This window comes from Octopus bimaculoides, chromosome 2 (genome assembly GCF_001194135.2).
Source record: "Octopus bimaculoides isolate UCB-OBI-ISO-001 chromosome 2, ASM119413v2, whole genome shotgun sequence".
NCBI classification, from domain to species: Eukaryota; Metazoa; Mollusca; class Cephalopoda; order Octopoda; family Octopodidae; genus Octopus; species Octopus bimaculoides.
Window position 1 is genome coordinate 175,438,793 of NC_068982.1, and position 13,765 is coordinate 175,452,557.

At 35.8% G+C, this 13,765-nt stretch overlaps 1 protein-coding gene across 13 annotated transcripts in view; it reads right to left on the bottom strand.

Moving 5' to 3' along the window:
* The window catches only part of LOC106882686 (vitamin D3 receptor), a 761,413-nt gene that overhangs the window by 34,148 nt on the left and 713,500 nt on the right, over nucleotides 1–13,765 (bottom strand). For 12 of the 13 annotated variants that reach the window (XM_052965751.1, XM_052965745.1, XM_052965746.1 and 9 more), the window contains one exon: nucleotides 6,519–6,584. The exons of the other annotated variant lie outside the window; for it this stretch is intronic. In XM_052965751.1, coding sequence (XP_052821711.1) covers nucleotides 6,519–6,584 — 66 coding nt within the window. The remainder of the gene's footprint in view (nucleotides 1–6,518; nucleotides 6,585–13,765) is intronic. 13 annotated transcript variants of the gene reach the window in all.

Sequence of the window (13,765 nt, forward strand, 5' to 3'; positions counted from 1 at the left end):
ATATATATATATATATATATATATATATATATATATATATATATATGTGTGTGTGTGTATGTATATATACTCTATGTGTATATGTGTGTGACCTAGAGTAATGTGTTGATGGAATAATACAGTAGATAAGACTATTAGAGGAAAAAAACAGGCCTGCCTGGAAAGCCTGGAAGAGTTGGGGTAACAGGGAACTGTACCAGATAGCCAGAAATGAGGCTGGGAGACAGGTATACATAGCCATGGGAGAAGCAGAAAATAAGAAGTTTGCCAATGTTCAGTGACGTGAGGACTAAAGAACTGAAGTATTTTGGATTGCAGAATAATGTACACACACACACACATATCTCATCATCATCATTTAATGTCTATTCCATGCTTCATAGGTTGAAAGGTCTTGACAAGATTTAACAGATTCATTGGCTGTGGAGCAGTAACCATGCAGCCTGTAAAACCAAGATCTGAGTGGGTGTACAATAGTGTAGGAGGTGGTTTCAAAATGTGGGGTTAAAATAAGAGAGAAGAGGGCAAAAGGAAGATCGGGAGAAGGGAGACATATGGTGAAAGATGAGAGATAACTTGGAAGCTCAGGAGGGTGATCAATGTAAAATGTGGGCAGAGAAGTAAGTGTTAAAAATGCAAGATAGATTACAGCAAAATGGCTCTGGGCAGCAAGAGGAGTAAGTGGTATCAAGGGAAAAAGTATCAGGAACCAGCTGAGGCAGAGCATGGCAGCATGGTTAAAAAATTCTCTTCTCAACCAGAATAGTTTCATGTTCAGTGAACTACATAACAATTTGGACAAGTCTTTTCTGATATAGCCCTGAGCCAACTGAAATCTTCTAAGTGGATTTGATAGACAGAGACTGAAAGAAAGCCATCGTATATGTGTGTGTGCATGTGCATGCACATCTCTCCTTGTGGTGACGTCATGTGATAGTTATAAATGAGTGGTGTCACCATCACACAAGTAGCATCATTTGTTTCCAGTTTTCCATGAAATATTGCTTGGAAACGAGTAAAGGTTGGCGTCAGTGAATTGCATCTGCCTCAAAGAATTCAGTCTGACCCATCCAAGCATGGAAATGTGAATGTTTAAATGATGACGATAAGATATTGATAGACATAAATTTGTGACGATATGCACACACACACACTTATACGTACAGAAATATATATATTTATATGCATATATATATACATATATCTATATTCTTGTAGTATTTAAGTATCTACATGTTGTATTGTTGAAATTAAAAATTCTCCAGCTTTATTTTTTTAGTTCTATGTAAGATTTTCATTAACATCTTAAAAACTTACAAACACCCTTCTCAGTTTTAGAATATATATTATTTTAATAATATGTATGTGTCTAAGCACTCTATCTATTCTAAGTAAAAATATTCTCAAGCATTATTTTCAAGTTCTAAACAAAACTTTATTAATCTCTTAGAGACTTACAGACTCCCTTCTCTATTTTCCCACTCAGCCACCCACCTATCTTAATGTTAGATGTTTGATATAATGGTCTGAAATCTAAATTGTGTGTGTCTGTGTGTGCACATGTATGCATGCATGCACATGTGCATACACACATGTAAAGCAACATATCTTTTTTAATAACAAAGAAAAATAAATTGTAAAAATCAATAAAATTCACAATGTACAGTTCTAAATTACAAAGAACCCTTACAGACAGAAACTATTTCTCAAAAATCATCTTAATCAACTATTGACAGTTAACGACTGAAGAAACAAAGACTTAAAAATGACCCAAGCCACCACTGAATTTTCACTGACCTATCTCTATAGTCAAGCGAAATCACTTTAGATAATTAATTTCTCAAATCAAAACAGCAATATGCCACATCATAGAGACAATTAGTCCAATCATTATATCCTTGCCTTTTACATGCAAAACCAATTTAAGGGATGAATTTCTTAAAATTGTCGAAATTGTAGCCCAATATCTTCATCCACTAGATGTTAAAACCTTTTTCTTTGAACATATCGATCCATAACATTTCTTTATCGCAATCTTTCTCAACAAATCACATGCACTCTTCTTGTATCTCACAGAAAGCCAGAAGCTGACACTGATTTGAGTATCAGAGTGGTTTGTAGCTTTTTCAGTCATTTGTCCACTCAACTGCCTTGTCTATGTTGATATTTATTGAACAAATATATGTGTGTATGTGTGTGTGTGTGTTCAGTGTATATTCATTGTGTTTTTTTTTTGTGGGGGGAAGGGTCACGTTGTTTTACATTGCTTCAGTTCACACAGCTGCAAGGGATGCACACCAGATCATTTGGGATCAATCTGCAATAGATTGGCTTTGCATCCTAGGAAAAATTTATTTATCGTTTCCATGACATTATGAAACTTAAGCTGTCAAGGTTTAGGTGGAATTAAGAAAGTTTATACATAAACCTGTTGGACAAGGCAAGTGAGCTAATCTGCATACATTCTCTTCATGCCAGTTTAAGTTTGCATCTGTTCTAAAAATCAAATATTTAGATAGGGAGAGAAATTGCTAAAGTTCCTAGTTGAGGAGCAACAGCTAAAGCAAATAAAGTGGAAAGCAACTGTTGTAGTTGAGTAATCTGAGATTGACCATGGATTGAAGGACAAGGCACAGTCCACAGGTTTATTGTTCCTGATATATTGTGACTTTGTTGAGTTGAAGTCTGCACTGCATGTTCAAACATGATGTAGGTTAATCATACTGTAAGCAATGTGTCATTGCTTGCCATATATCATTGCTGGGTATGATTCACTCTTTCCACTATTGTGCTTATTACAGTCTGATGGCCACCACAAAGTGGAGGAGATAGGCAAAGTGAACTTAGCCAGAAAATGACAATTTTGTTCCCATTCCCTTATCCCTGGGTGTGTGCTTTCCAGACCTAACAAACTGCTTTGGATTGACATCACCACATGGTTATTGGGTGCATTTACCAAAGTTTATTCTATAGCAAACATTTGGAATAGTAACAAATAGTAACTGGCTCCCTCCCCATCCATGTTTCTCATTGAAACATTGAGCTTTAGATGATCAAGAAGTGGAATAAATTTTATGTTGTGTGGAAAAAAAGAACAGTCTAATGTCTTGAGCAGAACCCATTGCCAGACAGGAAATTTAAATATCAACTAGTCTTGAAGGATCAATTAGGATTAGTAAGAAAGAGAGGATGAAAAGAAGAGATATAAAAAGCAAATATTAGTGGGGAGGAGAAACAATCAGGTTGAAAGGGAAAATAAAATAGCAGCAGATGTGAAAAACTGTAAACAGAGGAGAGGAGATAATGATGGAGAAATACTGTACATTTGTACAAACACTGACATACATGGTTAGATAAAGGTAACACCATTCTTGGGTCAAGTTTGCTTGAACTTACATAACCCTGATCCTCCAGCGATCTCAATTCTTCCATGGCATATAATAGTTCTTTTTCGCAACAGCCATTGTTATCTATTACCTAATCAATCTATGTTTTTGCAGGGAAATCAATGTAACTGATCAACCTGCAAAGTGTCTAAAGTGGGGTTGTCACTAACCAGCTCTTTCTTCTTCTCCAACAATGTCGAACGAAGTTAACTCATCTTTCTCTCATGGCATCTAAAATTTTAGGAAGTTTGTCATATAATCTTTCTTTGTTGAAGTGTTCTTTTCAGGAGACATTCAAAATGATATTATGTATGCATGTGTAGCTGCCACCCAGGATGATTTCAAAGTAAACGTCATCTCATGACATGTTTTGCTGTGTCATCAAATCCTTTTTAATGAGCCAAAATTTTGATGGCATTTAGGTCTCTCTTCAAATCTTGCCACTATCAATTTTGCCAGTCATCTTTCTAGGGGGTCAATAACTCTAGAAGTACAAAACTCAAGTACTGTTTATCTAATTAATTATTCCCTTCCCACAAATCTTGTGGTTTAGTGCTTATGTTAGAAATTATTAATAATTCAATATTACCTCCTTAATATGCGATGAAACCTAATAGTAATCTAACTCCAATATCTCTCAAACCTCAGCTGTAAACCTAATCTAATCATTAAACTGATCTAACAGAAATGTAATAGTATACAGATAAACTTAAATACCTTCAGGAAATCAGAGAAAGAATGATAATCTCAAGTCAACAATGGAACTTACATGTGGATGCTAGATCTGCCAGAAATAGATGCCAACCACCCTCAAATTACTTCCTGTTGTCTCAAAATAAAAAGGACACACTAGGTAATTTAAGGTATACTGTGTCTAAAAAAATATTTAGAGTGGTCATGTCTGGATTGGCGAAAGTTATGGGGATATCCAATCAAGACTGACCTAGGGCCAACAACAATAAAGAATGATCTTAACCTATTGTTTCCAGTGATAAACATCCATGTATCATAGAAGCATGTAGTGAATTTCCAATTAAGAGTGAAAATGTAACTGATCCAACGATAAATTTTTTAAGTAGTTATTCTGAAGATCGTATTAGAATGTTACTTTTAGAATCAAATTGCTTATCTTTAAACCATGTTTTTTTATACTATGTGATTATTTCAAACTGATCAGTATATATGTATACATTCCTCACTCTGTACTGGCTGTGAAATTAAGAAGTTCCTTTCACAAATATGTGGTTCTAGATTTGAACTGATATGCATGGTATCTTGAACAAGTGGACAGATGGAAACAATGTGGATTGTACCTATTCTAATACCCAGTATTAGATCTCTAACAGTTCATTCTGTTGCAAGCATTCAGACAGAGGATGTGGTTTCTTCTGATCTTTCCCATCTCTGCTCTCTGAATAAATCGTTAAACAAAAATTATACATTCTGTGTAGATTCAACTAATTCACTTAGTTTTATCATGCAACCATCTAAGAAACCATTACACAAACCTAATATGAATACAAAATCAATCTTTAATATTTGTTTGTCTTTTACAAACTAAAACCAATCTCACAACACTGATGGTGTTAAAGGCATAAACTAAAGCTCAATCGAATAGTCATTTAGCAAAGGAAAAATAATACACCATCCTCACATTAACTAAATTGCTGAAAAATATAAATTTTGTTACTAGACATCCTACTTATAAAAAGAATATCCCAAAAAGTAAATATATATATATATATATATATATATATGTATTTACTTTTTATATATATGAGAAGGAAATGAGGTAAGCATGCTTTACTGGTTATGTAATGTCAGTGTGTATGAATGATGATATGCAAATGACATGAGAGAAAAGCTGTAAGTGAAAGGAATAACATACAGTTTGCAAAAGTGAGAATTGCATTGGTACAGGCATGAGTATGAGAAGCATACTGCTGACAACATTTGCATAAAGAAGTGCAAAGAATTCTCAATTGGATGATGACAATGGAAGAAGAAAACCTAGGAAGACATGGGATGAAGTGAAAATTGATCTTGAAATACAGATTGTCACAAAAGGTAACAAGATTTCAAGAAGTGATGACGTGTTGTTCTAGAGAAAACCTGCTCTTTTGAGAAAATGTGGCAGAGAGAATACTAAAGAGGAAAGCATTGGTGACTGGGGTGCTATTGCAGCATTTACCCACTGATTCCCACCCCACCTCCTATTCTCAATGTTCTTTCTTTACAACTTCTCAATTCTCATTCCCTGGCCCATCTCCACAACCCCTACATCGCTTCAATGACCTCTATGGATTCTTATCATCTTCATTTCTTTCATATCACCTTCTTCCCGTTTCCAGTTTTAAAATGTAAGATAAAATTGGACCACCACTACTCAATCCATCCACCATTCTTATTACTCAGTTCCTCCTACTCTCTCTCTCTCTCTCTAATTTGTGACGTTACTTTTCCTCCTGTCCCTTCCATATTTCACTCCCAAAAGTGTCTATTCTGCTTCTCTCTCCACTACCACACACAATAAATCTCTTCCTCTCATCACACTTAAATTTCTCTCTTCACTTCATCTAAAATCATCAATCGCGCTCCCCTTTGAGGGCTCTCTAGTTTTACACATAACAAGACAACCTCACTAGTGCTGAGGCCATAGAAATAAAAAGCACCCCAGTATGCTCTGAAAATTCATTAGCAAATTGAGTAGAGATTATGATAGGTTAAGAGAATTTTTAGTCTTGCTAGGAGTTGACAAACTCTATAATGCTGTAGCCATGCAAAATACACCCAGTATATTCAGTAAAGAGATTTGAGTTGATGCTGAGGCATTGGGGTATGACACAATCCTGTCTCCAACTGAATTCCTATCAAATCATCCAACTCATGCTAGTATACGAAGTGAATGCAAAAAGATGATAGTCATGATGATAATTGTATGTGTGTATGTGCATGTAATATGTTTCATCATCGTAGTTTGTATAGATATTATTGAGATATCAAATGTATTATATATATTTACTAACAAAGATATGGCTATATAAAAGGTATGTATATGGATAGACTGATAAGGGAGGAAACTTTCCCACTAAGACACGTTATTTGTGTGCTAGTTGGCAAGTAAATACTCACAGTTGATGTACTGCTGTCAGGTTCACATGAATCGTCCGACCATTGTAAAAGCATAGACTGATCAGACTATAAGGAAAAAATGGGCAAGAAAAAGAGGCCAACTTTAACAATACTTATATACATATATATATATATTTATATATATCTATATATATACTTATATATACATATAATCTATATATATATATATATATATATATGACTGTATATGTATATACATGCATGAATAAATGAATGATTACATATAAATATATGTAAAAGTGTATTGTTAAAGTTAGTCTTCCTCTATATATTTTTTAAAAACAATGATAGCAACCGAGATAGCAATTATGTGTGGGCATATAGAATCCAATATCCTAATGACAAAATATTTAAATTTTCTAGGCAAATATAATATGTATGTATACATGCTCACACACACGTGTGTATATGTATGTATACATATATGAATATGTATACATGTGTATATATGTATGTGTGTGTATGTATGTGTGTGTGTGTGTGTGTAATAGTGATGGGTATGGCTATGAGTTTAAGAAGTTCACTTTGCAACTATATGGTTTTATGTTTAAATCTCATTGTGTTGCACTTAGATAACTACAGAGGTGCTAGTTTCCAAGTGAGCATTATATATATATATATATATATATATATATATATATATATATATATATATATATATATATGTATATATATATACATACACACATATGTGTGGGGGTGTATGTGTGTATGCATATATAATGCATATGTGTACATGCACACACACACATTCACACATATATACGAGGTCTGACCAAGAAGTATCTGGACTGTAGCCATAGTAATGAAGCTAAAGCACAGAGTGAAGCTTCTTGGCACAGATTGACTTTGAACTCTGCTGTGTTTGTGCACTAAGTTTTAACATTCTAGCTCACTTCCGCTGTTTATAGCAGTGCTTGGAAGGAAGGTATGTAGCGTGTGATCATTGCATTGACCATTACAGAGAAAGATGTCATGGTGATACCTGCTCAGAGGCCTACGCAAAGTTGCAGAAAGTGTATGGAGAGGAGTGTATGAGCCACACACAAGTGTACGAGTGGTTCAGACGTTTTCAAGATGGGTGAAAAAATGTCAATTTTGATGAGCGCTCTGGGAGACCCACAACCAGCATAACTAAGAGAAACATCGCTGATATATGTGAAACTGTGTGGGGAAATTGTCGAATCACCATCCATGATTTATCAAAGGATGTGCAGATTAGTTACAGTTCAGTCCATTATCACAGAAGATTTGGGTATGAGACGCATGTCTGTCAAGTTTGTGCCAGAACTGCTATCAGTTGCACAAGATCTCCATGAGTGTGTTGAGAACAATGAAAACTTTTTGAAAACTTTGCATAGGCCTCTGAGCAGGTATCATTAAGCTTTTGACAAAATTTGATGCTGATTCTCTGCTCAACTTTCTCTGTGATGATCGATGCAACAATCACATTACACACCTTCCTTCCAAGTACTGCTGTAAACAGCAGAAGTGAGCTAGAATGTTAAAACTTAGTGAGCATGCACAGCAATGTTCAAGATCAATCTGTGCCAAGCAGCTTCACTCTGTGTGATTTAGCTTCATTACTATGGCAACAGCCCGGATACTTATTGATCAGACCATGTATATATATATATATAGAGAGAGAGAGAGAGAGTGAGAGAGAGAGAGAGAGTGAGGGAGAGAAAGAGAGAGAGAGGGAGAGAGAGAGAGATAGACAGATAGATAGATACACATGGTTTTGAGTTCAGTTTGGTTGTAAAAGAATGCATCAATAATATGCATTTTTCAAACTCATACTAGCATACTAGCATGGTAAAATGGATATGTATACACGTATTTGTGTGTATATACATACATGTGTTTGCATATATGTATATATGTATATATATATATATATGTATATATATATATATATATATATATATATATATATATATATATATTCATTTATTTGTTTCAGTCATTTGATGGCAGCCATGCTGGAACACCGCCTTTAGTTGAGCAAATTGACCCCAGGACTTATTCTATTGTAGTCTTTTGCCGAATCACTAAGTTACAGGGATTTAAGCACACCAGCAATCGTTGTCAAGAGATGTTGGGACGACAAACACAGACATGCAAACACATACACACACATACATATATATGTGATGGGCTTCTTTCAGTTTCCATCTACCAAATCCACTCACAAGGCTTTGGTCGGCCTGAGGCTATAGTAGAAGACACTTGCCCAAGGTGCCACGCAGTGGGACTGAACCCAGAACCATGTGGTTGGTAAGCAAGCTACTTATCACACAGTAAGTCCTGCGCCTATACTTACCACACAGCCACTCCAATGCCTACATATATATAATATGCATGAATGTATATATATTTATATACATATAATCTATATATATATAGACACACACTCACATAGCATCATTTAATGCTGGCAGGGTTGGATGGTTTGACTGGAGCTGGTAAAGCCAGTGGCCACACCAGGTTCCATTGTCTGTTCTGGCATGGTTTCTACAGCTGGATGCCCTTCCTAATGCTAACTACCCTACAGAGTGTACTTTTTATATACATGCAAATATCATTATCATAGTTTAACATTCAGCCTCCATTGTTTCATGGACTGGATGGTTTGACAAGGTCTGGTGAGTTAGAAGATTGTGTTAAGCTCCAATATCAACTTCAGCATGGCTTTTTCTTATGGCTAGTTGCTGTTCCCAACACCAACTCCCTTACAGAGTATAGTGGGTGCTCTTTTTTACAGCACCAGCACTAGAGAAGTTTGCTTCGAAACTTGCAAGGCTAAGAGCCTAAATAATCCCTATAACTGAGACGAAAGAAAAAAGAGAAAGCGAGCTATTATAGTAGGTGGGGTACCAACAGTGGGTAAGTATGGTGAGTGGAATAGAATTCTAGTTGTGTTAGGGTAGTTGTGAGGAGAGTAAGAGAGGAGAGTAAGTAGGGTAGTCCTAATTGGGATGAGGATGGCAGAGAACTGGGGAAGGCATTAGTAACAGGGATTATTGGGAAAAGTGGGTGGGTAGAGTGGAAAAGTGCTAGAGTGGGTTGTGTAGGTGAGGTCCAGGGCATTATAAAAGCAATTATTAATAGGACGTATGAGGGAAAGGGTGCAGAAAGGGAACAATGGATTAGAGTGGAGAGAAATCCAGAGAGAGTCACTGAAGGAAAGAGAAATGTTGGGGTAAGCCAGAGGCGGAAAGATGAGAATGAGTGTTGAAGAAGCAGAGAAGCTATAGGGAAAAGATTTGAGAATGTAAAAGAAAATGGGGAAAAATATGAGGGAACAGTGGGGAGCAAAAGCAGTGAAGAAAGAAAACAAGGAAGAGTAACAGAAAGATAGAAGGAAGGAAATGAGCAAATTGTGAATGCAAGAAAAAGCTTCCCATGAGGCAGTGGAAAGGTCACCAATGAGATGTCAGTGAAGAGAGGTTGGTGAGAAAGAGAGATGGTTAGACGGAGATGTAGATGGGTGCAGCAAGAGCAGTTAGAGAAATGCTTAAGGACATCCTAGAAGGGTGAGGGCAGATAGTGAGACAAACATAAGAAATGTTGTTTGAATATATCATGAAATATATGAAAGATATCACGAAAATATTTCTTCTTTTTTTTCTTAAATCATGTGAGCAATATGAGTAAAAACAGCTCATTTAATTTCTGAGTCTGATGGGAATATTTCAAACATCTTTTTTTAAAGTAACATTGCATTCTGCTTTTAAACAATATATACAAGGCTATATATAAAATATGTTTACGTGTGTGTGCCTATACACATATATATAATATATATATACACATGCACATATTTACATTTGTTCATGCCTGTTTTTCCTTGCAAGAAATGAAAAGATATACAGTCATTGTTGTTATATGTGTGGAACACAGAAATTGCAAAATTTCTAAATGTCATAAAATCTTTTGTGCACTAAGTTCGGATGGATGTGGAAGCCACTGGCAGGAATGTTTGAACTGTATCAAAGAAACAAAAATATTTTAAAATTCAGACACCACAATTCACCAAATGTGTTCAAAACATTTTCAATGATGATTCTGGAAAATCAATGATACAATCATATATATGGTGGATGGGCCAATTCATATCAGCAAAGACAGGAAGACCATTTCATCTGTGCCAAGTAGTTACTAAACAAGACTAAAAAAACCCACAAACATCGCATACTTTGGTTCTTCTCTGATGAGAGAACTTTTGATCTAACAGGAGAAATGACAGATTAAGTGCAGAGCCTTCTGATATCTCCAGAGTGATGCACATCATGTTTACAACAACTGTGATGATTTTAGGAGTGGTGAGTAATGAACGTCATGTCATGCTATCTCACAATTTTCACATGATCTTTGAATTAGTGCTACTGGATACGTTGAGGTGCTGGAGATGGTTTGTTAAGCCTTGGATAGATGAAATACACAGCAGAAGACCACATGTGTTCCAACAATATTTAGCACTTTTTCACAAAGCCCATGTATCCCAAGAACGGTTGTCAGACAACCTTTAGTATCATGTAGCCTTAAACTTGTGGTCTCCAGATTTAAATCCCATAAACTACTACAAGTGGAGTATTGTTGAAAAATAGACTAATCAACATCCTCACAATACCATGGCTACACTGAAGGCAATCATTGTCCAGGTAATGTTCAAAATGAAGAAGGACCATTTAGTACAGGTATGCCAATGATTTCAGTCCTACATTTAGAGCAGAAGGCTAAATTAACAAATATGTCCTCAAAAACCTCTTGCACCATATATATATATATAGGTGTGTGAGTATGTGTGTATCTGTACACACATGCATATACTTATATATACATAAGTATAAACACACATATACATATATGTATCTACTATCATGATTTTATGTCCACTTTCCATTGGAATCTTTCGACTTTGTATTTTACATCATGGAATTGGGAGACAGTATGTAAGCTTATATTTGTATCAGAAAGCAGAAATTGTAAGCAGATTATAGGTTAGTGCTCCAATGGTGAGATTTTATGAAGAATTTGATATGAAAATGACAAGAGTCTGAAACATGTTAAAGGTGAAGTAGAAACTCAGTTTATTTTCTTTAATGCAAATTGTAAATCCTCATCTATGTATGTAATAGAGCAAAATTGAGCAGAGGGAAAAGCTGGTGTAATAGGAACGGGATGTAGTGTTCAAGACCAGGCAGTTATGGAGAAAGTTAGTTGCGAAGCACTCAAACTGGATATAACCTGTCAAAGAACAAGACGTAGGAAGAGATGAGATGAGATGAAGTAAAGAAGATTAACCTCAAAATGATGAACCTCACAAAAGGGATGACAAAGGACTGCAATACATATCAACATGTAATATTGGAGATCTTCTCACCCATGGAAACATGGCAAAATGGATATTAAAATGGTAGAAGAGATGAAAGTTGGCTGCGTAATATCTACGTTTGGGTTTCTTGCCCACTACATAAATCTCATGCTGCCATTTCCCTCTTGCATTACCTTCTCACCTATCACTGTACACCTGTGTAATGACGAGTAAGCATTAGATCTGTATATGTTAAACTGCATCCTACATTTTCCCTTTATCACTCTTCCTCGCCACATATGTAATGCGAGGTGATATTAGATTTGTCTGTGCGTAATCTCTTTACTATTACTCTTCTTTATTACTAGTCCCTCTTGCTCACATCATTCCCTTCCACAATACCCATTAGTCATCACTTTCTTTTTCTCTCCCTTTTATCAACAACAAACTCTATTGCTATTCATCATTTGCTCTTTCTCTTACCATTGCGCAGTCTTAACATCTTTATTGCTACTCATCACACTTTTCCCTATTATTACTGACACACTACCCTCACTCATCATCTGTTACTCCTCTTCTGTCACCAGTCTTCCCATCTATCACTCATTCACTCTTCACCATATTGCTCATGCTGCTTTTCTACTCAATTCCCCAACCAGCATGTATCAGCTTATCATAATCGCTCTCTAGATACTCACTCCTTTATCACACTCTTGGCCTATCACTCCATCTATTTCATCTGATTCTCCCTCCTATTACCATCTCTCATTCATTCTTGATCATGCAGTCTTGAATGAATTAGGACGTTGTAGAATAGAAAGGACAATTTGGACTGACCAAGACAGACAACCTCAGCAAGGCTGCTGTCATGATAAACATACTCAGTAAAGTTGTTGGCAAATGAACTGAGCCAATATACAATAGAAAGAATTCTCTCGTCTTGCTGAAGGCACAACAGATTCTCTGTAGCTGGTGCTACAATAGAATACACTTAGTACACTCTGTAAAGTGGTTAGCATTAGGAAGGGCTTCGGCTGAAGAAATCATGCCATAAATGAAATATATAAGTGAGATGTAGTTCTTTGATCCATCCAGAAGGACAGTAAGACTGTAAAACCAGTTCGAATGATGCCAATAGGGAAAGCAGACATAAAATGATGTCCATAAGTACACGCACGCATGTGTGTGTGTGTGTGTGTGTGTGTATGAATAAGCATATGTGAATGTATTATATATATGTGTATACATGTTAGGGGGTGAAAGTGCATAGGCTAGAAAGTTCATAGGCTCATGACTGCAATGTCATGAGTTCAATTCTTGGACCAGGCAGCATGCTGTGTCCTTGAGAGAGGTATTTCATTTCACGTTGCCCTTGTTTACTCAGCTGAAAATAAGTGCCAACTAGCTGTAGGTGCAACTCTCTATCTTTCCAGCTATTCAATCCCCAATGTTCTATGAGGTCAAGAGTGTGTCTATGTCTGCTTGTCAGTAATTAGGGACTTAAAACAAATAGCAAATGTGTGGGGCAAACAACTATATAAGCTTACTCATTTACCAGTGATACTTGAGATTATATATTTATATGTATATATATGTGTGTGTGTGTGCCTAGGTATATATATATATATATATATTACGGAGATGCACTTGCATAGCAAGTGACCTGATCTGAGATCGTGTGCGGGAACGAAAACAATTGCAGCGTGGAAGGTGTTTATAAGCCATTTAAAATAGCACACAAAATTCGTTAGATTCACTTCAACATTTAAATTTAATTTGTCAAAATATTTTCGTCGCTTTGACCTCAAAGCGACGAAAATATTTTGACAAATTAAATTTAAATGTTGAAGTGAATCTAACGAATTTTGTGTGCTATTTTAAATGGCTTATAAACACCTTCCACACTGCA